General features: G+C 34.5%; 1 protein-coding gene across 1 annotated transcript; it reads left to right on the forward strand.

The window, feature by feature from the left end:
• The first annotated feature begins 24329 nt into the window (after positions 1-24329).
• Positions 24330-26992, forward strand: LOC107919334 (uncharacterized). The gene is made up of 5 exons (XM_016848812.1): positions 24330-24414; positions 24525-24746; positions 24813-24945; positions 25055-25145; positions 26816-26992. Exons 1-5 carry the CDS (start codon positions 24330-24332, stop codon positions 26990-26992), a joined length of 708 nt encoding a protein of 235 aa, XP_016704301.1.
• The last annotated feature ends 440 nt before the right edge of the window (positions 26993-27432 follow it).

Genomic DNA, 27432 nt, shown 5'->3' on the forward strand with positions numbered 1-27432 from the left:
AATTACCATTCTTCTTAAGAGTATTTACACATTTTACTTGAATATGCCCAAAGCCATAACACTTATGCATTAAATTCTTTGTTTCTTTTCCTTAACAGGTTCACTTAACTCAGCTTTGCCTTTGAATTTTCCATTATATATGGTCTTAGATGAATTTGATCTTTTATCATTTCCAAATTGCTTTTGGTCATCCTACTGAACCCATGAATAAGCAAAGCAAAATGTTCTTACATCTACTATAATAGTGCTTTGTTCAATGGTCGCAGTTTTTGTCACTGAAAATACAATGTTCTTCTCAGATTTCAATTTGCCCTTCTTGGCCTCTTCCAAGTTGATCTTAAAAGTTTTTAGAGATCCAATCAACTCATCAATCCTCATGGAGTCAATATCCTTGGTCTCCTGGATGGCTGTTACTTTGATGCTGAACCTCTTAGGTAGAAACCTAAGTACCTGTCTCACAAGCTTGGAGTTTGAGTACTCACTTCCTAATGTAAAAGCCTGGTTTGCTAGGTCACAGACTTTTGCATAAAACTCTCCAATAGTCTCAAATTTCCACATCCTCAGATTCTTAAATTTGATTTTCAAATTTCCACATCCTCAGATTCTCAAATTTCCAAATCTAGTATTTCTCAAGCCTCCTTGGCTTCAGTACATTTGGAAATCCTCCTGAGCATCTACTCTACAAAAAATGGCATAAAGTGCTTTGGAGTTTGCATTAGCAACCCTTTTTCTTTAGTGGTCCAAGTTACCTCGGGATTGGGAGTTTTTACTCCTTCAACTTCAGTAAAAGGGTAAGTCCATCCAATTGAAATTGCTCTCCATGCTCATTCATTAGTAGACTTAATAAAAGCTTTAATTTTGGCTTTCCAATAAGCATAATTAAATCCATTGAGCATGGGGGCTTGAGACTGAAAACCTTTCCATTTCAAGCAAGTATTTTACCTAGGATAATCACTATTTGTGTTAATGATAAGGAATTAAAGCGAAAGGAAGCGGATCAGGATCGAATTCAAGTTGTTTGACTCAAGAATGAAAGATTTGGGTGTGACCTAAAAGAAGAAATAAAAAAATTTAGAAATTAAAGAAAAAAACACTAAATAAGAAATTTAAGAACTAAGAATAAATATTCAAAATAATAAATAAATAAATAAATGGACGAAATTTAAAAGTGGAAGATGGAACGAGTAAACCGATGGATATGATGGATAGAAGGATAAACATCCAATTGACCCCTTTGAGATATAAATCCCAACAAACTCAATTAATGGCTTTAAATAGCCCTCTAATAAATAGCCCTTGGCAAATTGAAGGGTGAAAAATGGATTCCACTACTCATTGAAGAAAATCGAGAAGAAATCTAATTCTAAAAGAGCATAAGAAAGAAATCTTACACGAAGAAACTAACTCTTAAAGTTGAAAACATTATTAATGAAAAAAAATTGTCTTTGATTGAATCTTGGTTTGATTTGCTTGGCCTTTGAAATTGTTATAGGGCCTTAAGGTAGTGTAGTCTATCACATCTATGTGTCTGAAATTGGGCCTTGAGACTCGCATCATTTCCCCTTCCTCAAGAAGATTTGTCCTCGAATATTTAGCTGGCAAAAAAGAAAAGAGATTAGAATTAATAACAATAAAATGAAAAAATACTTACCTAAGCTTTCTCGTGCACAAAAACTATCTCCAAAATCAAAAACATTATTTTGATCCTTCAAAACTAAACAAAGAAATGTTAGGACATGAGTGTTTAAGTAAAAAAATAACTTGTAACGTTCTTTGAATATGCATGGTCATCTATAAGAATTTTCAATGATGAGTTAAGAATTTCACATAACAATAAAAATCAAGAAGGTTAAGATTATTATGTAAAAATTCATCATTAAGGATCAAGATAGAAAATTTTGTTGCAAGAGAAAATGTATAAAATGCTTTAATAAACCTATTTAATGCAACATAGTTGTTATTTTTAACCTTTAAAAATCTAATTAAACCCATAAAATTAATTGAAATTTTAAACCAAATTTTATTGAACCTTGACCAATGAGAAAGCATGTTGTAAGGAAACTTAAAATCAGTAGCATACTTATGAAAAACATTCAAGGTATGCCTACATGTTTCAATTTCCAATATATCATTATTTTTCTCACCTTGTAACACTTGTGGAGAATTATCAATGTTCAACTTACCTCTCTCCTACAAGTAAAATTGTCTATTGATCAACTTACCTCTCTCCTACAAGTAAAATTGTCTATTGATGGTAGAGTAATGTAATTGGAAGTCCATCAATGGATTCTTGAAATCATGTAACAAAGAACCATCACTAAACAAAATCGAGTTATAGTTAGTTAAAACATAATCATTCATCACTTTTGCATGGATATTTTCTTGTTTTTCATTTTCTTTTCTCATTTGAGAACTCTCCAATTTTACCTCATATTTATATTCACTCACCAAAGGTGACTATAAAGTAGAATTTTAACATTCAATGTCTCTTTTTTCTCTGTCTTTTCAATTCTTTCTTTCACCTTAACCATCTTATAGAATTTCATCATTTTCAATTGGTTCTTATATGCAGCTTTGTGCTCCAAAAGGGCTAAAGTGTATCTTTTTTCCTTTAAACACAAGGGAGTAACGGTTCAATTTGCCATGGTGTATCATATTACGATCATACTGCCATGGTCTTCTAATATGCAAATGGGCAACATGCATGGGAACTACATCACAGCAAAACTTGTTAGAATAATTCTCAATTTCGAATTCAATTAATGACTATTTAACTACCTTAACTTCCAAACTTTCTTCAAGCTATTGTAAGTGATATGGCTTAGGATGATTTTGACAAGGTAAAGATAAAGTATCCACTAAAAAGCTACTTACCACATTGGCACAACTACTACTATCAATAATAAAAGAACACAACTTTCCTTGAATCAAGCACCTCGAGTGGAAGATGTTCGACTCAAGAAGCGAAAGGAAGCGGATTAGGATCAAATTCAAGTTGTTCGATTCAAGAAGGAAAGATTTGGGTATGGCCTAAAAGAAGAAATAAGAAAATTTAGAAATTAAAGAAAAAATCACTAAATAAGAAATTTAAGAACTAAGAATAAATATTTAAAATAATAAATAAATAAATAAATAGACAAAATTTAAAAGTGGAAGATGGAAAGAGTAAACCGATGGATATGATGGATAGAAGGATAAACGTCCAATTGAACCCTTTGAGATATAAATCCCAACAAACTCAATTAATGACTCTAATCTATCCTCCAAGAAATAGTCCTTGGCAAATTGAAGAGTGAAAAATGGATTCCCACAACTCCTTGAAGAAAATCGAGAAGAAAACTACTTCTAAAAATCACAAGAAAGAAATCTTGCCTAAAGAAACTGTCTCCTAGAGTTAAAAACTTTCTTAATGAAAACAAATTATCTTTGAACAAATCTTGGTTTGATTTTCTTGGCCTTGGACATTGTTATTGGGCCTTGAGGTAGTGTGAATCCATCACATCCATGTGTCTGAAATTAGGCCTAAAGATTCACATAAGTTAAGTGCGAGGCTCTGATACTAATTGATGAAGAAATGGGGTACTTACTTTGCAAACCAAAACCATGGCTCAAACGATGCTTGGAACTGTAACCATAGTTTTAACCACGAAACTCAAAGTGCGCAAAATATGAAGATGAACACCAAGATTGTTTCCTTAGTTTGACTTCAATCTACAGCTATGGTCATTTCTCAAAGCAATGATTTACTTTCTCATAGTACAACCAATGATTTAAACAATGGTCTAACACTCACCAATTTGATGACCTCACTGTTGTACAAAGACCAGATGACTTACCCACTAAACTTCTCCCTCGAAAGCTTAGTTGTGAAACAAAAGGAACATTCACCTTACACTTTACTATTTGGATTTACTATTTGGAGTTGTACCTTTTGTGGGAAGAAAATGCTTGTCTGATGTTAATAATAGGTGGAAATTACAAGGCCTACAACAATTGCATCCAACAACAAAAGTTGTTGCAATTTCTTATAAGACTCAATGAAACTTATGTTGCAGTAATAACTTAGATCTTGTTAAGACAACCACTACCTCCTATGAATGAGGCCTATGCATTGCTATTATAAGAAGAAAGAATGAGGTGTTACAATGTTGATACATCTTTCACTAAACCAATTGAATCTATAACCCTTTACTCTTCCAATTCGTAACGGAAAAAGAAATTTAATGGCACATATGATCACTTCTATTTGAAAAACCATAAGAAAGAACTTTTTTTTTTTGCTTGATTAGGTTTCCACCTAATTGCATATTTAAAAAAAAAGCACTTAGAAACAACAAATAATTTGGCCATGACAAATTTAGTAAAAGAAGAAAGAACCTCATAGCATGCAACTGTGTGCACTTAATCCATACTAACAGTTGTTATTTTGTAATCCACCTCAGTCCCAACTCTAGATGACTTAGTTTTGTGGCATGCACGTTTAGGACATGCATATTTTTTTCTAAAATGCATCAAATTTCTTCCATTAATTCTAGCAATTTCAATAAGGGTCATGTTATGAAATATATGGTTTATCCATTAGCAAAATAATAAGAGTTGCATTTTCCTATTAGTAATTCAAGATACAATATTATCTTTCAATTTTTAAATCTTGGTTCATACCATATCGAGACCTATAATGATTTTGAATACTTTCTTATCGTTATTGATGACCATACTAAAGTTACTTGGGCCCTTGTGCTTTTTGAATCAAAAGTGACATGCTTATCCAAATAATAAGCTTCATTTCCTTGGTTAATTATCAATTTGAAGCTTCTGCCCAAACCATATATAGTGGTAATGGTTTAGATTTTTTAGCCAAGTATGTGGTACCTTCTTTTCTTCCTTAGGCATGCTGGAACATTTTCAATATATATATATAGTGTTCCAATAGTTGCAAATGAAAAGTTATAAGTAACCAAGAGTTATATCACCTGGTTATTAAACAAGAGTTATCACATTTCACAATGGAATTATGTCTCTTAAATTCAAAAATTATATCACTTTATTATTAATAATGAATCATGATTATTCAAGGATACATCTATTGAATAATTATGTTTATTGTTAAAAGATGTGACTATCCATTTAGATAGTTATGTTCCTATGAAGAGATATGAGAACTCCTCTAAATAGGAGTCAAATTCCATTTGTTTGACACACTTAAAAAAACCATAGAAACAAAGTTTCTTTCTATTCTCCCACCATTTTTTATATTTCTATATTGTTCTATAAAGAATTACTATAGACATTCTTTATAGAAATTGATATTCTTTTATGCTCCGCTCAATGCTTAGTGGACTATTTTCGCTAGTGCAAAATATCGACAATCATTGGGCTTCTTGTATCCTCAAGGTTTATTTGCCAGTAACTCTTTTGCACATCATAATATAGGTAGGGGTGAATAAAACCTTAAACAAAGTGGCATTGATACATGCCTTAAAGCCTTCATTAATTTCTTATAAGTTTATTTGTATTCCAATGCACTAACAAGACATAATCCATTTAGGCTTCTAAATGGATATAAGTTGTATAACGTTGCTTCTAAAACCATATTTATAAGTAGAGATGTTGCAGTTGATGAAAATGTATTTCCATTTAGGCTTAAATCTGAAAATCCTACCCACCTTCCAATTTCAACAGCGAACTCGCTTTGAAACTAATTTCTTACAACTCTCGTTAAGTCCACACTTGTGTCTTTGCACTAGCTTATTGAGTGTCTCACATTGATCATGTTCAGCTATTTGAAGATGAAAATTTGGTTGACTATAGTAGAGTGATAAATGAAGATGAAAATTTTGAAGAGCTATTTAAAGATATTTGACACAAATAAGACCATGTATAACTTTTGCAGTCCAACACTCGAATCCTAAAAAGAGTTGATTATGAAGCTGCATTGAGGATAATTTGATGTATGAAGAAAAGTCTTTATTTTTTTATTTATTCAAATAGTAGCTTGCAACTCACAACATATTGCTGTCCAGATTGGGGAGGTTATCCCATTACTAGAAAATCATTGTTGTGTCAAACTTGGAGATTCCCTAATCGGTGTCATGATCATCGTTGAAGTTGAGTGTAGAAGTATGGTCACTGCTGCAACGAAGTAGTAATGTTGTTAACTTGTGAAATGAAAAAGGATATTTGGAACCTTTAATTAACATGGAGCAGAGGTGTGGATTGGTATAATGTGAGGTTAGATGTCTTTTTATTCCCATTTCATTACTTAAAATAGTATTTCTTCACAGAATTTGATAACACTCTAGAATAACGTATTTTTATGTATTAATTATGTATTTATTCTGAGTATGATCCTGCTAATTTGAGCTATTTATGATCTTTCATCTCATAGGGACTAAATTTGAGGCAAAAGCAAAATTAAGAGCCAAAAGCGTGAATTTAGAGATAAAATGGGTCAATGTGCAACACAAGAAAAAGTTGGCACCAAAAGTGCAAGCATGGAGGACACAAGGGTTGAAAAGCAAAAAGAAGAGATTTTATTCTATCAAACTCTATTTTAATTATATTAGGATAATTAATATTAAGATAATTATTAAGGATGATTTAATTTTAGGATTTTATTTTATTTATCTTTAATTAAATATATTTATCTTTCTGGAATTTAAGTAGGATTAGACTATCTCCCCTAGCACTATAAATAGGGGGTGAAGTGACTCAAAAGAGGATCCCATCTTTTTCTGTAAACACTCTCTCTCCAAAAGTCTAGGCTTTTGTTCTTCTCATATTTCTTTTCAATAAAATCTCCATTTTTATTTTATTTATTTTATTTTCCACCACAACCATGAGCCACTAAACCCATCTAGCCGAAAGTTGTCGATATTCCCCAAAAAGGGTTATTGAGGCTTAGAGTCCGTACTTAGCCTCCTTGCTGAGTATTCATTGTTTCTCCGCACTACGGGGCTGATGCTCCCGTCCATGTCCCTTAAGAAGTAAGTTTTTCAACGTATGCAAAGGCGGCCGCTTTGTATGTTTTGGGAAGGTTCCACAATCGGTTCGTTAGCTTACTACGTCAGAGGTTGGCGAGCCCAAGAGACAAAATGGCGTGGGATTCGCCATTGAGAAGCGTTGATCTAGCATAAGACGATCTCACAGAAGCAATTGTTGGCTAGAGTCAGGTTCCACTAAATTGTAAGTCTAAATCCTTGGAGCTGGTGGTCATAGGTGTCCTCTTTCACTATAACTGGCTTATTTGGTTTGGAAAGGATCATCTAAAAGCCGAGGATTGAACCCAAGGCGGAATGAGACAACTTGAGGCTGGAATCTCCCATAAGAATTTTCTTTCTCTTAACTTTATTTTTAATTTTTTGAATTTTCGATTCAATATTCAATATTTTGTTTTTATTTTATTTTTCGTTTCCAGATCCAAATCTTTAATTCTGTTATTTTTCTTATTTTTTTTCCAAGAACGCAAGTTTTCTTGGGCAAGATTCTGCCTAGAATTTCACGGAATAAGACCTTGAGGATTTGACCCTACTTCCCTTTTACTATTTTTTTTCATTATTTATTAGGGATAGGATATTTTTAGTGCTTTCAACGACCACATCAGAATTTTATTCTTAAGTAATAATTCTAAATCAAATATATGAAATTTCCAGGAAACAAAAGCAAGTGATCCTTTTTAGCCTAAATTACAAATAGCAAAAGTCATGAGTAGAGGTTGATTATTGAACAAATTCTGGCCCAAAAATTAAAAATATTTTAATGCATCAAGTTCACAACTATTGACATCTCACCAAATCTTCAATCCAATTTTTGTAAATCAAATCATGAAACACAACTATTCTATCTATCAATTTCTATATGATAATTTTATAAACCTTCCAATTTTCTTCAAAAAAATATTCATACATATTTTAATTGTTTTCCCAACCACATGATGGGTGTACAATAAATTATTGTCCTTAATTTAAGAAATATTTTAAAGCCAAAGTACCTTAAAGATTTCATTATTTTAAAAGCATATTCTAACTACTTATTATTAACACTAATATTCAACTCTACTTTATTCTTTTTCTCCAAAATTTGACTTAATAACGACTTATTTCATTTCATGATGAATTATTCAAAAGAAAATATATGATTTCTCTTTAAGAACAGCAGCTGCAAGGTAACCTGCCAATATATACCTATATATGAAAAAAAAAATCCCCAAATGGGGTCATTGATGGAGACCACACTTTCTAGTGGCACCAGGGTTTTTTTCTTTTCTTTCTTCTCAAGTTAATTTTTTTTTAATTTTAGATTTCTTTGTTTTAATTTTGTGTTTTATTTTTTAATGGTATTTTAAAAGAATTATTTTATATGGTAACTTATTTAGGATCCATACAGGATTTATCTGAAACTATATTTAAAAAAATATTTTATTATTTATTATTTTGATACAATATTGGGAGGGAATGAAATTACACGATTTAAACCTAGATCAAATGGTATCTGATAAAAACTTTAACCACTATTTTATACAAATCAAAACAACTATTTTTATTTTCTAAAATGACACATTTAAAAAAAATGTTATACACGATAATACAAAAATTAATTTAATATATGTATCCAATCTACTCAATAAAATAATAAAAGCTGATTCTATTAATTATTTTTAATGTTTTGGATTAAATTTATTATTTGATAATTTAAAGGGTTAATATGCATGTTAGCTAAAGAGTCAATTGAAATTTGTATTACATCCTTCCGGGAAAATTTTATAAAGTATATAATTTGTTTGTACCAACATTCACAACATATATGTTTCACGTATACTTAAAAAGAAATCATAAATATTGTCATTGTTTCATATCTTATTTCACTTATGTTAAAACTCAATTGATATTGATATTAACATTGTTGTCAGTACAGGAGAACGTGAGTTCAAATGCACTAAAGCGCATTATCCTCTTATTTAAAGGTTAGAGAGGAACTATGAATACTCCTAAACATTCTATTAAAGAAAAAACACGTGAATGTTTGCTTTTAATATAATCGATATAAATTTAAAAAAAAGGTTAAATTTTAAAATAAGCTATAATTGATTAAAAATATCTACCAAAATTAATAAATATACATAATTCAAAGAAACTAGGCAACTTGTTTCTAAAATTACATTCCTTAGTAAATTTGTTTTTAAACTAAATAGTATTTTCAACATTATCTTAAAATTTTTAAAACATATGTTTATTTTAATATTATCTTGAAATTATTTTCTAAATGTATTTAATGTAAAAATTTGTTAAAAATAAATATTATAACATGAAATACATATTAATAAAATGGATATTTTCTATTAATTAATTTATTACAACTCAATTTAATTATTAGATAAAGTAGAATGTAAAAATAATATCATGTACTTAAACTATAAATATCTCAATTAATAGCAGGTATCATTTTTGTGCCACTTGTCAAAAATTTAACTAATCTGAAATTATTTATTTTAATTTTTGTGCCAATATCTTACTATATATAATATATATGATAATTTAATTAATTCTTTTATATCCAAGTGTAAATTACGAAATAATCCTCCTTATAATAATAAGAGAGTGTGACACAATTTATTGTTGAGTTTGAAAAGTATTAATTTGAACCCGTGTTGGCTTCGTAGTTAAGGTGTTCATCGTATCAGGTATATCCTGGGTTCGAGTCGCATTAGTCGCGTTGTTATTAAGGCTTTTCCCTACTCTTATAATTCACCAAAAAAAGTACTAATTTAATTTTAAAAGTTGGATAGATTTGGCTTAAAATTGGTCCAAAAAGTTAAAAAAATTAGTTTTTGACTTTTTAAAAATCAGTTTGACTGTTAAGTTATAAATTTGATATCATTTATATTAACTATAAAATATAAATATGATTTATATATTTAGATTAAATTTTACAAATAATTTATAAAAAGTATTTCAATATTATATTTCATAATAAAGACAAATGAAAATAAAGAAATTTTACATTTAAGTAAATTATAATTTAAGTTTATATATTTCATATATCATAATATTAAAGAATTTGAATATCATTTAAATACACATATTCTACTTTACAATGTCATGTCTTATCTATATATTTTGTTTTCTTAAAAAAAAAAGTTTTGACATCAATGCTAAACAATTCAAACTTTTCAAAAGTATTTTTCAACTTCAAATGACAATGTTTTTAAGAAAAAGTTAAGACCAAGTCTGAAGAGTTACATTAAACGTTTTTAAGAAAAATTATCTTTTATAAATGCAATTTGAAACAGTTCGAAACTGTCTAACAGATTATAAACAATCATAAAAACCCAGTCAATAAAACAACAATCTTAGAAAGTCATAATACGAAAAAAATAATAAAAATACTGATAACATAAAAGATGATAAAGCAAAATGACTGAGCTTCCACTATGCTAACCCGATCAATATGTGAGTTACCTGTAATTCAGTCAACAGACAAAATGAGTTGATAACTCAATGTGTGTAACAGATATAAATTCATACAGAATCATAAATATAACAATAAATTTCCAAATTCGTGTTCAAAATCAGAATCAGAGGATATTTAGTATAGTCTTAATAGATCAGACAAAAGGCAGAACAATTCAAATTTAGATACAAAATAAATCAGAAACAGATGCAGTTTTCCTACCCCTATCTGCTACACACCATCTCCGACCAACCCAACACACCAGAAAGGGTATTTAATACCCATCCAGCCCTACACATCACATAATGTCGGTACACATCACTTCCTTCTTTACACAATTCCCGCCCAATGCAGATACAAATTATAGATGTCAAATATCAAAGACGTACACATAGTTATCCAGATATAGATCAAAATCAGATAGTATAGGTCAATGTCATTAATAGTCATCGCATTCAGTATACGTTCAGATAATCAATTACTCAACCTCAGATCATTGGATAGCGACTTATACGGTCTAATTCAGATCATATAGACCCTACAGAAGGCCTACGTTCAACTCGAATGACATTTACGACCTAAAGGAAAAATTTTAGTACTTTGGCCCACACAACCTTATAGATTTACACGGCCTAGGTGTTTGGCCCGTATAGTCCACATAGCCTGGCACATGCCTTTGTGGCCCTTTTTATGTCACACAGGGCCTGGCCCACAGCCATGTGACTCAAAACAATGAGTTACACGGTTCAACACAAGGCCACGCGCACACCCGTGTCATTCAAAGCTCTAAATATCTCTCACATGGCCTAGACACACACTCGTGTCTCTCGCCCGTGTGATCTAATTCACAAACAGTGAGTTACACGGCCTGGACACACGCCAGTGTCCCTAGTCCGTGTGACTCTAATTCACAAACAGTGAGTTACACAGCTGTGTGACGTCGACAGCCATGTTTTTTGGCAACTAAAATTTATAGAAATACGGGTTTTTCGTTACACACCTAATAGAGTTTCAATGCACAAGCAATAGAAGTGATCCCGAAACCTAGAATCAACAACCAATTGCTCAATTCACAACTTTAATCGAGATAAATTACGCAAAATAGCATTAAATTAACTATGTTGAAAACTTCGACGCAAAACTTCCCCAAAACATACTAATGCTTACCGAAAAACAAACGACCTTAAACCAAAACTAAATCTCTAGAGGAACACTCCTCTCGACACCTTCGCCTAAAAGGAAACAACTAAAGTAATTATCAAGAAATTCAAAGTAACAGACATGAATACTCAATTTCAAAGAGAACAGACGAAATCTCGCGAATTAGAAGTAGACAACAAGAATAACTTACGTAAAACCCCTTCAATTGAACAATAAACAATGCAGAGCCTTCAATTTACTTCGATAGCAAAATCTCGGTAACAAGTAAAAAGAAAAGCAAAAGTGAAAAAAATAAAAAGAAAAATAGTAACCAAAACCTAGAGAAGAAAAACGTAGAAGAAAAACAGATTTTGAGAAAAACTAAATTACTTTAAAAATAAAACTAATTACCACAAAGTGTAAAAATACTATTTCAATGCGTACATAGAAACTCAAACTCATGGCCAGAAATAATCAAATACTTAACCATTGAACCAGCAGATTCATTCTTGACACGAAATTGCACCGAATTAAACTTAAGTCGAGAAACAAAGAATTAGGGTTAAACCAAAATAAATAGCAAAATTCAAAAAGAAAGACTAGAACCCTCGATCTCAAATGTGCAAGCAGGATACTTAACTACTGAAGCAAATGCTTAATTATTGATAGAATTTAACAACAGACATTCAAAATTTCAATTCATTACAACTCTCTCCCCCTAAAAGAAATTTCGGCCTCGAAATTTACCTGACTCAAACAGATACGGGTATTGCTAACAAATCGAATCTTCAGGTTCTTACGTGGCTTCCTCAGTGCTGTGATTTTTCCATAAGACCATAACCAGAGGTAATGTTTTCCTCCGTAAGACTTTAACATCTCGCTCCAAAATCTGAACAGGCTCCTCCTCGAACATCAGATCAGGTCTTACCTCAATCTCCTCAACAGAGATGATGTGAGAAGGGTCAGACCGATATTGTCTCAATATTAGGATGTAGAACACGTCATGAATCCATTCTAGCTCATGAGGTAACTCTAGTTAATATGGGACATGTCCGACATGTTTTAGAATACGGTAAGGTCCAGTGAACCTCGGGCTCAACTTACCCTTACATTTGAACTTGAGAACCTTTTTCCACGGAGAAACTTTCAGAAACACCTGATCACCTATAGAATACTCGATATTTTTTCTTTTTAAATTAGCATACGATTTCTATCGATTAAAATCGACCTTAAGACAATCTTGGATCAATTTAACTGTATTCTTGGTCTCAGAAACTAGCTCAGGACCCAAAACACGACGCTCACTTACCTCAGTCCAACACAGAGGGGTATGACACTTACCACCACACAGAGACTTGTAAGGAGCCATCTGAATACTAGAGTGGAAGCTGTTGTTATACGCGAGCTCAGCTAGCGACAAATAATCCTCCCAACTGCGCCAGAAATTTATCACACAGCTCCGTAAAATATCCTCCAAAATATGAATAACCTGCTCAGACTGTCTATTAGTCTGAAGATGATATGTAGTAGTGAAATCCAATCGGGTTCCCAATGCCCCATGAAGCTTCTTCCTAAAACGAGAAGTAAAACACAAATCCCTGTCTGAGATGATTGACACTGGAACTCCGTACAGTCTTACAATTTCAAAAACATACAACTTAACTAGCTTCTGTAGGAAGTAATTTGTCCTGATAGGTAGAAAATGAGCGGACTTGGTCAATCTATCGATGATTACCCAAACTGAATCATTCTTAGTGGGTGTCAAAGGTAACCCTCTAACAAAATTCATCATCACAGGCTTCTATTTCCACAGGGGAATCTTAACGGGTTGTAGTAAACCAGAAGGCAATTGATGCTCAGCCTTAACCTTCTGACACGTCAGACATTTTGTTCCCACCGGGATACATAGCATAGAGGTTACTATGCACTTCTTGTAGAATTGACTACCTTAACTCCACATCATTAGGCACACAGATTGGACCCCTAAAACACAAAGCCCCATCACTGTTCAATCAAAAATCAGAAGTTTCACTTGATTCAGCCTGACGCAAACACAGAACCAGAGACTCATCACTCAACTGTTTAGCTCGAATTTGATCAACCCAGGTTAATTTAACCTGTAACTCAGCTAGTAGACTCCCATTATCGAACAAACTTAGACGAGCGAACATTGCTCTCAGATCAATCATTGTTTTACGACTAAGAGCATCAGCCACAACATTAGCCTTACCGAGATGGTACTCTATCGTGCAGTCATAATCCTTAAGAAACTAAACCCATCTACATTGCCTTAGATTTCACTCTTTCTAAGTTAGTAAATACTTGAGGCTCTTGTGGTCGGTGTAGTCACCTCTCACCATACAGATAGTGCCTCTAGATTTTTAGAGCGAAGACAACTGTAGCCAAATCAAGGTCGTGCGTAGGATAGTTTCCCTCGTGCGACTTAAACTATCGAGATACATAAGCTACAACTTTACCATCCTACATCAAAACACACTACAAACCAACATGCGAAGCATCGCTATAAACTATAAACTCCCTACCAGATTTAGGTTATACCAAAACAGAAGCTTGTGTCAAAACGAATTTGAGTTTCTCGAAGCTCAACTGCTACTCATCAGACCACACAAATGGGGTGTTCTTATGTAACAATTTAGTCAAGGGAGATGCAATAAAGGAGAACCCCTCGACAAACCTCTGGTAGTAACTTGCCAAGCCCAGGAAACTCTAAAGCTCAAAAACATTCTTCGGTTATTTCCACTCGATCACAGCCTCGATTTTCTTGGGATCAACTCGAATCTCTTTAATAGTTATAGCATGCCTTAGAAAGGTAACCTCTTGCAACTAAAACTCCCACTTGCTAAACTTAGCATATAGCTATTTCTCATAGAGTACTTGCAGAACTATTCAAATATGCTCATCATGTTCATTCTCAATATTTGAATAAATCGGAATGACATCAATAAAAACTACTACTACAAATCGATCTAGATATGGCTGAAATACCCGGTTCATCAAATCCATAAATGCAGTCAAAGCATTAGTCAAATCAAAAGGCATGAATAGAAACTCGTAATGCCCATAATGAGTCCTGAAAGTAGTCTTATACATTCACATCAATCTGTATTTCTTATTAACAAACAGAACTGGTGTTCCTCATAGAGACACACTCGATGTAATAGCCCATTTTTAGTGAAATTAGAATAGTGGTTTCGAGACCACAAATTCAATGTCAAAAAATTTATTTTTTTATTATTTTAAGGTCTGCAACATGATAGTAGCATCGTATAAAAATTTCATGAAGAAAACCAACATTTTTTAGCTTCAAACATTCGACCAATCTATATTCTCATGCATGTAAGTATTTTTCATCCCGTTTTTAATGATTTATATGTTTTTGGAGTCGTTGTAGCTTAATCTAGCTAGCTCGAGAATCAATTTAAAAAACTGTTAAAAGTCTAGGGTTTTACCATAAATTTATATTGGTTTTTTATGTTTGATGGATGGAAATGGATATTTGATGATAGTTGAGAAACTTTTGTAAAAGAATTTTTGTTGAATTTGTCATTTAAGTATTTAATTGAAAACTAGAAAAATGTTCATGGTAAAAATGTGAAATAAATGAAATATGGGGATTGCTAGCGACTAAGTTAATATTCGGTTAGCATGGGTGTGGACTAAATTGCATGAATTTGCACCTTTATGAGCTAGGGACTAAATTGTAATGAATTTAAAATTTTAAGGGCAAAAGCGTAATTTTTCCCAAAGTATGATTTTTGGATTAAATTGAATAAAATGAAATTGAATGAGCTAAATTTGATTATATAGATCAAGTAAAGTAATGTATGGATTTAGATCAGGGAAAGGAAAATGTATCAGATTTGTTGATCATAAATTCTCATTTGCAATCGAGGTAAGTTTTTACATCTAATTAAAGTTGTATTATGCTCGATTTACATGCTTTTATGTTATATTATAGTATTACGTCTCTATGGGAAATCCAACGAAGTTTCGGCAACTTTCGGATCCAGTTTGAACTTTAGGAATTTATAATATACAAATGACATGTTATTAGGGGTTATCACGTTTTGGGTGCTGGTCTTGTACATCCTACCGGTGGCTGAGTTTCCGACATGTGTTGTCGTTACTTGATAGCTTGTGTGAGTAGCACTATGTAGCTTCGTCCTGACTGATAGTTTGTGTGAGCAGACCCATTTATGGCTCAAGAGAGAGCATTCATACGAGATATGAGATAGTAGTGGTTTCGACCACATGATGGCACATAGTGTGTGAGATTCCCGCGTATCTGATATTATTCTAGTGGTTTAACGGGTATGAAAAAGGGAAGGTTCGACAAATGCTTCAATAAGTGTTGCTATGAAAGTATGGAAATGTATGAGTTGTTGATGTTTGAAATATGCTTAGCCATATGCTTGAAAATATGAATACTTATAAGTAGTGTGTATAAAAGCTATGATGTTTTGAGATGATTTGCTAAGCTATGTGATTATCTAACTTAAAAGGTTGTTGTTGTTTAGGCTAATGCCAAGTTATGTTGGATTATCTCAAATTGTTTTTATGATTATAAATTGAAATGGTAAGTTTTTTTAACAAATTACAAACTTACTAAGCATTATATTCTTACTTTATGTTTCTAGTTAATTGGAAGCTCATTCGGATTGGAAGTTGTTAGAGATCAACCACACTATCTATCGGTTATATCGATATATTTTGACGATTTTGAGTCATGGTTATAATAACATGTATAGGCATTTTGTTTAATGATTTTAGCCATTATGTATGGCTTGTAGATGTGTTATTTTGGTTGATGAACTAGTTGGTATGGTATTAAGATTATATGGTATTTTGTGTGGTTAAATTGATGGTAAAAAAATGTTGATGGAAATGGTATGGTAGCTTTGAATGTAGTTGGTTTTGGTCTAATTGGTAAGATGTAAGATAGGTATACAAATAGTTATAATGGTACTTATTGTGTATATATTTTGGTGTATGAACAATATGGCAAATGTGGCTTTATGGTTGTCCAATTGGCATGATTTGAACATGAATGAATTGGATAGTTGTTTAGGTAAATTTGATTGTAGAAGTTGAGGTGCCATTTTGACATATTGGTTGTATGGTTAGTTTTAGGTTGTTTAAGTTTGAATTTTGCATATGTTAAGTGAGTCTTTAATGCTTGATTATAGGTTTTTTGGATTATAGAAGTGGTATGAATTTGGGTGAGAAAAATGGCTTGAAAATGGCCTATTTTTTGTCAACACGGGCAGAGACACAGGCACGTGTCTTAGCCTTGTGTGCCACACAGCCAGGCGACACGGCCGTGTGTCCCCTATAGCTTTCAAAGGGTTACAAGTCACGCGTTACACTGCCTAGCACATAGCCTAGCACATGGGCGTGTGAGGTTATTTCAAAAGGTATACAGCCTGGCAAACGGGCGTGTGGTTTGGCTGTGTGGCCCAAGTCAGTAAGTTACACGGGTACAGACACGGCCTAAGACATGAGCGTGTCTCTTGGAAATGTGAGTCACATTGCCGTGTGACCCCTGCAATTTGAAAATTTTTAACTTTATTTTGAAAATTTTCATATGTTTCTGATTTAGTCCTGATTCGTTTCTAATGTCTTTTTAGGGTCTCGAGGGCTCGTAAAAGGGACCGTATGTATTATTTTAATTGATGTTGCTATGATTTATGTGATGAATTGTTAATGTTAACTAAATGTTCATTGTATGATGTTATGCTCCAGTAACACTTCGTAGCCATAATCCAGTGACGGATATAGACTAGGGGTGTTACACTCGATCTAATGAACCTTCGTTTGAAAAGTTCCTAAAGTTGAGCTTTTAGCTCCAAAAGCTCCTTAGGTGTCATGCAATAAGGTGCAATGGACACTGGAGCAGTACCTAGTAACAATTCAATGTCGAACTCAACCTCCATATCTGGATGTAAACCTGGCAACTCCTCAGGAAAGGCATCCGGGAAGTCCTTCACAGTACGGATATCTCTAACAGAAAGCTTTGCAAAAATAGAATCAGATACAAAGGTTAGGTATGCCTCGTAACCTTTTCGAACTAGTTTTTTAGATACAAGGGCAGAGATTACATTAGAGAGGTAATCTTGACGCTCACCGATAATAATAATCTCACTATCCTCACTGGTTCTCAAAGTATCCCTCTTAGAGGAATAATCTAAACTGACCTGGTGCTCCACGTGCCAATCCATTCCTAAAATCAGATCGAGCTCACCAAACGACAATTCCATTAAATTTTAGCTGGAAACACAATGCCTTGAATCTTTAACGGAACCCATTTATATATCTTATCAACTCAAACAAACTGACCCAAGGGACTAATTACAGAAATCTATCTAACAGTACACTCAGCAGAAATACCCAATTTCATAAATATAGTAGTAAATACATATGAATGTGTAAACCCAATATCAATCAGAGCAAAGTATGGAATAGTATGAATAAAGAACGTATTCGCTATAACATTAGCATCATCTTTATCCTCACGGTGCCTCGTCCGTTACACCAGAGTAGGCAATCATGCCTTAGTCTGACCCGCACCTCTGCCTGGTGCTCTCTGACCTCTGACAGGACCGTTACAATCCCTGGCCAAATCACAACCCCTAGACGGCTGTTGAGGACAATTGTAATACGGTGCTCAATTGACCCACATCAAAGGCAAGCTCCTAATTTCCTCTATCACTCGCCCGGATGGTGCCTCCCATAGTCACCACATGTCTGAATCTTAGTCGGTGCAGCTGGTGTCTTGGTCTTCGAAGGCTCATCAAACCTTGCTTGTTTCTTAGGGAGCTAAACAGATCGAGAGGGACCTAAATCTCTCTTAACCTTACCTTGACCTATCTCATGGTCCTTCCTCTCGCGCTCAGTGCGCTTCACCTCTTCCTCTATCTTTGCCTTGTTAATCAAGGTTGCAAACACTCGCTCGCTCTGAGGAGCTATCAAAACTTGTAAGTCATATTACAAAATTTCCTCAAGCCGAACACTCTTATCATAATCCATCGATATCAAAGCTCGAGCATACCTGCTCAGTCTCAGAAGCTTAGCCTCGTACTCAGCCACAAACCCCTCACCTTGGACTAGACTTATAAACTTATGCCTACGAGCCTCCACATAGCTCGTTCCCACATACTTACTCTAGAAGGCGTTCTTGAAAAAATCCCAGTTACTTTATTCGAGCTGAGCGCCCTGCTCAATCGTCAGCAACCACTGATAGGCTTCGTCTCGGGGCAGAGATACGACACCCCTCAATTTCTGAGCAGAAGTGCAGCCAATGTCATTTATGATGCACTTAGTGGCTTCCAACCAGTACTTGGCCACGTAGGGACGAATCCAATGACACCCTTAAATAACTCAACACCATTCTACCAGAATCATTCGGTAATCGACCCTCGACCCCCAGATCTAGAATGGGCCCTAGCGACTCTCTCTAACATACGCAGTATAGCTTAGGACAGCACGTCATACCAAGCTATCGGAGTTTGAGACCTAGTTTCAGCAATAGGAGTACCAACAGTCTCGCTAGTCTCATATTGCCCATAAAAGATGACTTTACTCAAGCTCTTCGTCAACGCCCATGAAGCCTATGAGAACCACGTCCACGGCTACCCCGCGAACTCATTATCTCACTTATCTACAATACCATAAGTTCACAAATCAGTTTAGAATTCTCATTAAATGTCTTAGTTTACAATTCATAGCATAGTATTTATTTGAGACTAACAAATTTAGTTACTACCATATTTTCTAGCTAAATAGTATAGCTAAAGCAGAAGTACTTACAGGTTCAGCACTGGAGATTCGGTCTTTTAAAAAAATTAGTTTTCAGAGTTACTCAAATAAGTTTTTCATTTTAAACCCTCTTTAACACAAAATAGGAGCCTAGAAACACAACCCAAGTATTGTAAACCTGGCTTTGATACCACTAAATGTAACACCCCATACCCGGTCTACACGTTAAAACCAAGTTTGAAAAGTTACATTAAACGTTTTTAAGAAAAATCATCTTTTATAAATGCAGTTTGAAATAGTTCAAAATCGTCTAACAGATTATAAACAATCATAAACCGAGTTGATAAAACAATAGTTTTAGAAAGTCATAATACAAAGAAAATACTGAAAATACTGATAACATAAAAGATGATAAAGAAAAATGACCGAGCTTCCACTACACTGACCCGATCAAGACTGAGTTACCTGTAATTCAGTCAATAGACAAAATGAGTTGATAACTCAATGTGTGTAACAGATATAAATTCAAACAGAATCTTAAATATAACAATAAATTCTAAAACTAGTGTTTAAAATCAGAATCAAAGGATATTTAGTACATTCTTAATAGATCAGACGAAAGACAGAACAATTCGAATTCAAATAGAGAACATCTCAAAAATAGATGTATTTTTTCTATCCCATCTGTTACACACCATCTCCAACCAACCCAACACACCATAAAGGGTATTTAATACCCATCTAGCCCTACACCCCACACAGTGTCAGTACGACATGTTTAACATGATTGTAGACTAGCTGCCAGATCAGATTGCGATAAAATGCCAAATTCATATATAGATTGTGGATTAACCACTGAACCAGAATAGATCACTTCCTCATTTACACAATTCCCACCCAATAAAAATGCAGATTATAGATGTCAAATATCAAAGACGTACACACAGTTATCCAGATACAGTTCATAATCAGATTGTACAGATCAATATCATTAACAGTCATTGCATTCAGTATACGTTCAAATAATCAATTACTCAATCTCAGATCATTTGATAGCGACTTATACGGTCTAATTTAGATCATACAGACCCTACAAAAGGCTTACATTCGAGTCGAATGACACTTACGACCGTAAGAAAAAAATTCAGTACTTTAGGCCACTCACCCGTGTAGATTTACATGGCCTGGCACATGCCTGTATGGCCCTTTTTATGTCACACACAGCCTGGCGCACGACCATGTGGATCAAAATACTAAGCTACACGGTCTAACACACGGCCACATGCACGCCCGTGTGAGTCAAAGCTCTTAATATATCTCACATGGCTTGGATAAACGCTCGTGTCTATAACTCGTGTGGCTCTAATTCATAAACAGTGAGTTACACGGCTTGCATACACGCCCGTATCCTTGGCTCGTGTTACTCTAATTCATAAAGACTGAGTTACATGGCCTGACACATGACCATGTAACGTTAACCGCCATGTTTTTTGGCAATCAAAATTTGTAAAAATAAGGCTTTTTTGTTTCACACCTAATAGAGTTTCGATGTAGAAGCGATAGAAGTGATCTCGAAACCTAAAAGTGATAGAAGTGATCTTGAAACTTAGAATCAACAACCAATTTCTCAATTCACAACTTTAACAAAGACAAATCACACAAAATAGTGTTCAATTAACTATGTCGAAAACTTAGATACAAAACTTCCCCAAAACATACTAATGCTTACCGACAAACAAACGACCACAAACCGAAACTAAATCGCTGAAGGAACACTCCTCTTGACACCTTCACCTAAAATGAAACAACTGAAGTAATTATCAAGAAATTCGAAGTAATAGACATGAATACTCAATCTCAAATAGAACAGATAAAATCTCGCGAATTAGAAGTAGACAACAATAATAACTTACGCAGAACCCATTCAATTGAACAATGAACAACACAGAACCTTCAATTTAATTCAATAGAAAAATCACAGCGACAAGTAAAAAGAAAAGCAAAAGAGGAAAAAAGAAGAAGAAGAAAAGCAGTAACCAGAACCTAGAGAAGAAGAACGTCAAAGAAAAACAAATTTTGAGAAAAATTAAATTACTTTAAAAGTAAAACTAATTACCACAAAGTGCAAACATACGATTTCAATGCATACGCAGAAACTCAAACTCATGGCTAGAATTAATCAAATGCTTAACCATTGAACCAGCAAACTCATTCTTGACACAGAATCGCATTGAATTAAACTTAAGTCGAGAAAGCAAGAGTTGAGGTTAAACCAAAATATGTAGCAAAATTCAAAAAGAAAGATTTGAACCCTTGATTTCAAACGTGCAAGTAAAACACTTAACCACTGAAGCAAATACTTAATTATTGACAAAACTTAATGACAAACATTCAAAATTTTGGGGCATTACAGACAAACTAACCCTCAAATCGTAACTATGTTGTCTCTATAGGTGTTTATGGATTGAGCTTAAAATTTGTTATTTGCTCAAGCTTGGTTTAACTCGAAATATGAGCTTAAAATTTTGTCAAAATTTATTCATATTTGAAATGGCTAACTCAAACCCATCTTAGACTCACCCATATATATATATATATTATTTTAAATTTAATATTTAATAGTTATATTTTTTTCATTTATTGAAAATTTATGTATAAGCAACTTTTTATTGTTTCAATGTGTAGATTATAAGGTTATATATTACTTATATATATTAATTAATTTTTAGATATAATGGTGCATCAAACTCTCAATATTTACATACTTTGTCAATTTAATTATTATTATTTTTAGTTAAAATTAACTATTAATCTTTAAAAAATTAATAAAAATATTATCTAAAACAATAATTTTTTTATCGAAATAGACATAAAATTCTGTGGAACAGTCCACTCCTAACATAACCAAAATAAAAAATCTTACAATCTCAAATTCAGTTTTTTTTATTTGTTTATTTGACTTGCCATATATGTAATATTAATGATTGAATAATTTTTTTATTTTAAAAATACTACATAATCCACTATAATATAAGGCGTTGACAAAACTTGAAGAGAAACTAAATAATTGGGGCAATTTACCATTAAAATACTAATTTTTTTTAAATTTATCGAAATTGGCCCGGTATTTTATTATTTACCGGAATGGGCCCTTTTCCCCCAAATCGCGTCCACGTCAGCGCGAAGCCAGGGGCCATGTCAGCAAATCGTGTCCATGTCAGCACGCTTTGTTGACGTGGACACAAATCACGTCCATGTAAGCGCGATTTGTTGCCACGTCAGCAAAGCGCGCTGACGTGGACGCGATTTGTTTCCACGTAGTGCGCCCCTGGAGACGCAATTTCCCCGCGTGTGAACAGTGCAACGGTCATTTTTTTGACCATTGCCCCCCCAACGGTTAAAAAAAATCTATAAATACCCCCCACCCTTTTTTTTTCACAAACTAATCCTCTCTCAAATTTCCTCTCAATTTCCTCTCAGTTTGCTCTCAAATTCCTTCCAAATTTCTCTCAAATCCATATTTAATCTCAATTTGCTCTCAATTTCCTCTTAAATTTCTCTTAAATCCCTATTTTTAAATAATATTTAAAAAAATTATTTTTTTTAATTTTTTTTCAATCGTAAAAGTTTGTCTTTATTATTAAATCAATGGCCGGACAATTGACTCGTCTTGATAATCAGCACATATCCGTCGAACAAATGAAAATGGTAAGTGTTAAATTTAATTTTTAAATATTATTTAAGATTTTTTTATTTATGCATTTTTAGATAATTATTAATTTATTATTTGTTATAAAAGTCTGTAGATCGGATATTGGAATGCTATATCTGGAATATGCATGCTCCTCCATCACCGTTGGTAGAGAACTACATGCAGGAAGTGGGTTTTTGGCACGTGGCGACGGTAGGCCGGGGATGCAAGTTGGACCCGAAACTTATCAGTGCGTTGATCGAGATGTAGAGACCCGAGACGCACACATTCCATCTTCCATGTGGAGAGTGCACTATCACTTTGGAAGATGTCAGTCTGCAATTGGGATTGTCAGTGGACGGGTACCCAGTCACTGGGTCTGTTCAATCTGGCGATTGGGGAGCGGTGTGCTACGAGCTTTTAGGCACTATTTCAAAGAAAATTAACGAAGGTCGGATCGAGATGGGCTGGTTACGAGACAGATTCCAAGATCTGGATGATGATTCAACCGAAGTAGAAAGAATTTGATATGCTCGGGCATATATTCTTCAGATAATTGGAGCTTATTTGATGTCGGACTTGTCACGGAGCCGCGTACATCTAAGATGGCTGCTGAAACTCGTTGATTTTAGAGCAGCTGGTGAATTGAGTTGGGGATCTGCCGTCTTGGCAACATTATATCGGGAGATGTGCGGGGCGACACGACTGAGTAAAGCAAAAATCGGAGGTTGCCTGTCTACTGTAGTCATGGGCACGATTTTGTTTTCCATTTCTACGTCCTCGAGTGGACCACCTATATACATTCCCACTCATAATGAGGTAAATTTTATATTAGATTTTATAATTATTATGTAGATTTTTAAAAATAATAGTATGCTAAAAATTTATTTAATTAGGTGGAACCATCCGGCAAGTCATGCTCGATTACCTACCTCTCTTGAAGATATACGGCTTCTATTAGACCAACAGTCGGAAGCACATGTAAGTATTAAATAAAATTGATATTTCCATCATTCGCTAGTCGATTGTTATTTAATATTTAGTATTATGTATATAACTAATATTTCTATTATGTTCATATAGTTTCAATGGACACCATACGAGGATCCCGTAATTCGGGCAGTAATTCCGGATGAGTTCTTACAAAATCCAAACGCTTGGCACGCAAAAGTCACGTTGATCAGCTACGTGACCGTGGAGATGCACCAGTCAGACAGAGTGTTACGACAATTTGAATGTAGACAACCGATTCCCGTGGCACCTGAAGTGTTTGATGATTAGCACAAAATCAACCTACGGCAACTACATATGGATTGGCCGAGATTCTGGTCCAACTACATCGAAATGTGGGAAGATCGGTATGAGTATGTACCTACTATGGAACAGATCATCGTTCCAGAGTTAGCGTGCGTGCCGGAATACATGCCATGGTTTAGGATCCATGGCAAGCCGTATTTACTGCCGGCAGAGCAGAGGCAGCGGCAATTACGTAACCAAAGGGAAAGACGCGGTCCTTTAAATCCAAGACAAAAGGACGATGACGCTGGCTCATCAACGAGGCTCAGACATTCATCCAGCCCATCATCAATGGCTATTCAATCACCAAGCCCAACGAGAGCACCGACACAGTCACCCGACCCAGCAGTTCAACCGACGATACCCACGTTACAGCCTTTTCAGATGATGCCTGGTGCGTTTTCTAGCCCTTTTATGTATCCTAACTCTTATATGTTTCCTTTTTCGAGTCTTATGGCAGGTTGGAGCCAATGGCCCGATTCAGCTCCATTTCCTGTTATGCCGAGTGGACCGCCGATGTATAGGCCAACGGAGTACGAGGGATCGCAAGAGGAGCCGTCGGGGAGCTCTTATTTTTACCAATCCCCACCACCGTATGGGTTTCAAACACCGTCGCTGTTGGTGATGCAAACACCTCCACATTCACTATTCTATCAAGGTGGCTCATCATCCGAACTCCGACAACCAGATGCCCTACCGCAGAAACCTGAATCCTCGCCGAAGGAACTACAACCGCCACCGGAAGCTAGACAAAGGAAGAATCCAGCGCATAACCATCGACGGCCGCCATGTGGCACTGAATCCGGCGGGCACGAAAATTGATTTGTATTTAATATATTTGTACAAACATTTTGAATATTTTGATATTATTTGATGTAATAAAATAGAAATTTTTTTGAGTTATTACTTAAAAACTCTAAACTAATTTATTAAAAATTTATAAATTTACAAATTATAATTAAATGCATAATTTAATTGACAAACCCTAAACCCTAACCCTTAACTTAAAAACCATAACCCTTGACTGGTACTAATAATTAATAATTTGATATAATTTAATAATTTTACTAACAATTGATACAATTATCAATTAATAATTGAAAAAAATATAATTTGTTTACAATTACATTCAACTATTACGATTAGGGCATGATCGACTTGTATGGCCTAGATTCCTGCACCATCTGCACAACTTCTGTTGACTGGCTGTTTCTCGAATATCCATATTGTTACGTATTCTAGTCGAGCAAGGTCGACCCTTTGGTTTGCGACGCAATTCTCTATCCGGTAACAGCTTAAAAGGAGCAAGAGATACGGGCTACCACTTACGTTCATCTGGGACCGGTGGGAAAACGTGTCTCCAGACGTTGTACATGTTTTCTAATTTATACACTTCGTCCACATAGCTCATCAGATCCAGACGATGATTCTGACAAGCTGTAATAACATGAGCGCATGGATAACGAATTGCATCAAACATCCCATAGTCGCAAGTCCTGTTTCGCAAGTATACACGATATTGCCCGCCAACAACACCTTGGTGCGGTCTGTCAAACTCTGTCACGTGAAACCATAAGTTGTCTCGATCGTGACATATTATGTGCATAGTGTTTGCTCGCGCCTTGGCCTTTTTAATTTCTTATACTACCTTACTGTACCATACATGTCCTCCCTGCATCTGGCTTGCATAACTCGCTGCTCACTTTAGAAATAGCACTGCCAAACGAAAATATGTCTCTCGCACAACCGATGTTATAGGTAGATGGCGCGTTCCTTTTAGAACAAAATTTATGCATTCAGCCAGGTTTGAGGTCATATGACCATATCGTAGGCCACCGTCGTATGCTTGTGCCCACTGTTCGAAACGTATGTTACAAATGTAGTCTGCCCCTTCTCCGTTAATTGAACATAAAATTGCCACCATCTCGTGAAAACAGTCTTTATTTATTTCATACCTTGCCAAAATAAGTCCATAGCGAATATTACATACCACTTCTTCATTTACAACTAATTCAAATTGACAAACGAAATAACACAGATAGAGACTAAATACCCATGTTGGTCACTTGTCAACGTTCGCTCTTAGATGGATATTACCTGTAGTAGTTTGAAGCAAAGTGTCTTAGGTAATATCGCTGGTGTATGCGCTGCCATAAGCTTCCCTATCGATCAAATGCAGCTAGTATACCTGTAACCGGATCCGAAATAACACAGATATTAGGTTGTGGGCACAAATGCCTCCTTAACCTAGAGAGTTAATGACAGGTTGAAGCCAAATGTCCGGTTCAGCTCCATTTCCTGTTATGTAGAGTGGACCGCCGATGTATAGGCCAGCAGCGCACGAGGGATCGTAAGAGGGGCTGTCGGGGAGCTCTCCTTTTTACCAATCCCTACCAACGTATGGGTTTCAAACACCGTCACTGTTCGTGATGAAAACACCTCTACATACACGATTCTTTGAAGGTGGATCATCGTCCCAAGTCTGACAACCAGATTCCGTACCGGAAGAACCAGAATCCCCATCGAAGGAACAACAACCGCCGCCGAAATCTAGAGAAAGGAGGAATCCAGAGCGTAACCATCGACGGCCGCCATGTGGCACTGAATCTCCCGGGCACAGACATTGATTGCCGTATTTAAATTTATTTGTACAAATATTTTGAATATTTTGATATTATTTGATGTAATAAAATAGAAGTTTATTTGATGTAAGAAAGTAGAAATTTTTGAATATTTTGAATATTTTGAATATTTTGATATTATTTGAGAATTCTACTAACAATTAATACCCTTAACTTAAAAACCCTAACCTAATTAAATTAAAAACCCTAACCCTTAACTTAAAAACCCTAACCTAATTAACATAAAAACCCTAACCTAATTAAATTAAAAACCCTAACCTAATTAAATTAAAACCCTAACCTAATTAAATTAAAAACTCTAACCCTTAACTTAAAAACCCTAACCCTTAACTTAAAAACCCTAACCTAATTAACTTAAAAACCCTAACCCTTAACTTAAAAACCCTAACCTAATTAACTTAAAAACCCTAACCCTTAACTTAAAAACCCTAACCTAAT

This window comes from Gossypium hirsutum, chromosome D13 (assembly GCF_007990345.1).
Source record: "Gossypium hirsutum isolate 1008001.06 chromosome D13, Gossypium_hirsutum_v2.1, whole genome shotgun sequence".
Taxonomy (NCBI): Eukaryota; Viridiplantae; Streptophyta; class Magnoliopsida; order Malvales; family Malvaceae; genus Gossypium; species Gossypium hirsutum.

What these genes read in the sequence shown, in the direction of transcription:
- LOC107919334 (XM_016848812.1), top strand. Translation starts at nt 24,330, where the DNA reads ATGATTAGCACAAAATCAACCTACGGCAACTACATATGGATTGGCCGA. An exon ending in TTTTACCAATCCCCACCACC is followed by an intron (nt 24,946 to 25,054) that starts GTATGGGTTTCA and finishes GCCCTACCGCAG; the next exon opens with AAACCTGAATCCTCGCCGAA. An exon ending in CCATCGACGGCCGCCATGTG is followed by an intron (nt 25,146 to 26,815) that starts GCACTGAATCCG and finishes GATTCTTTGAAG; the next exon opens with GTGGATCATCGTCCCAAGTC.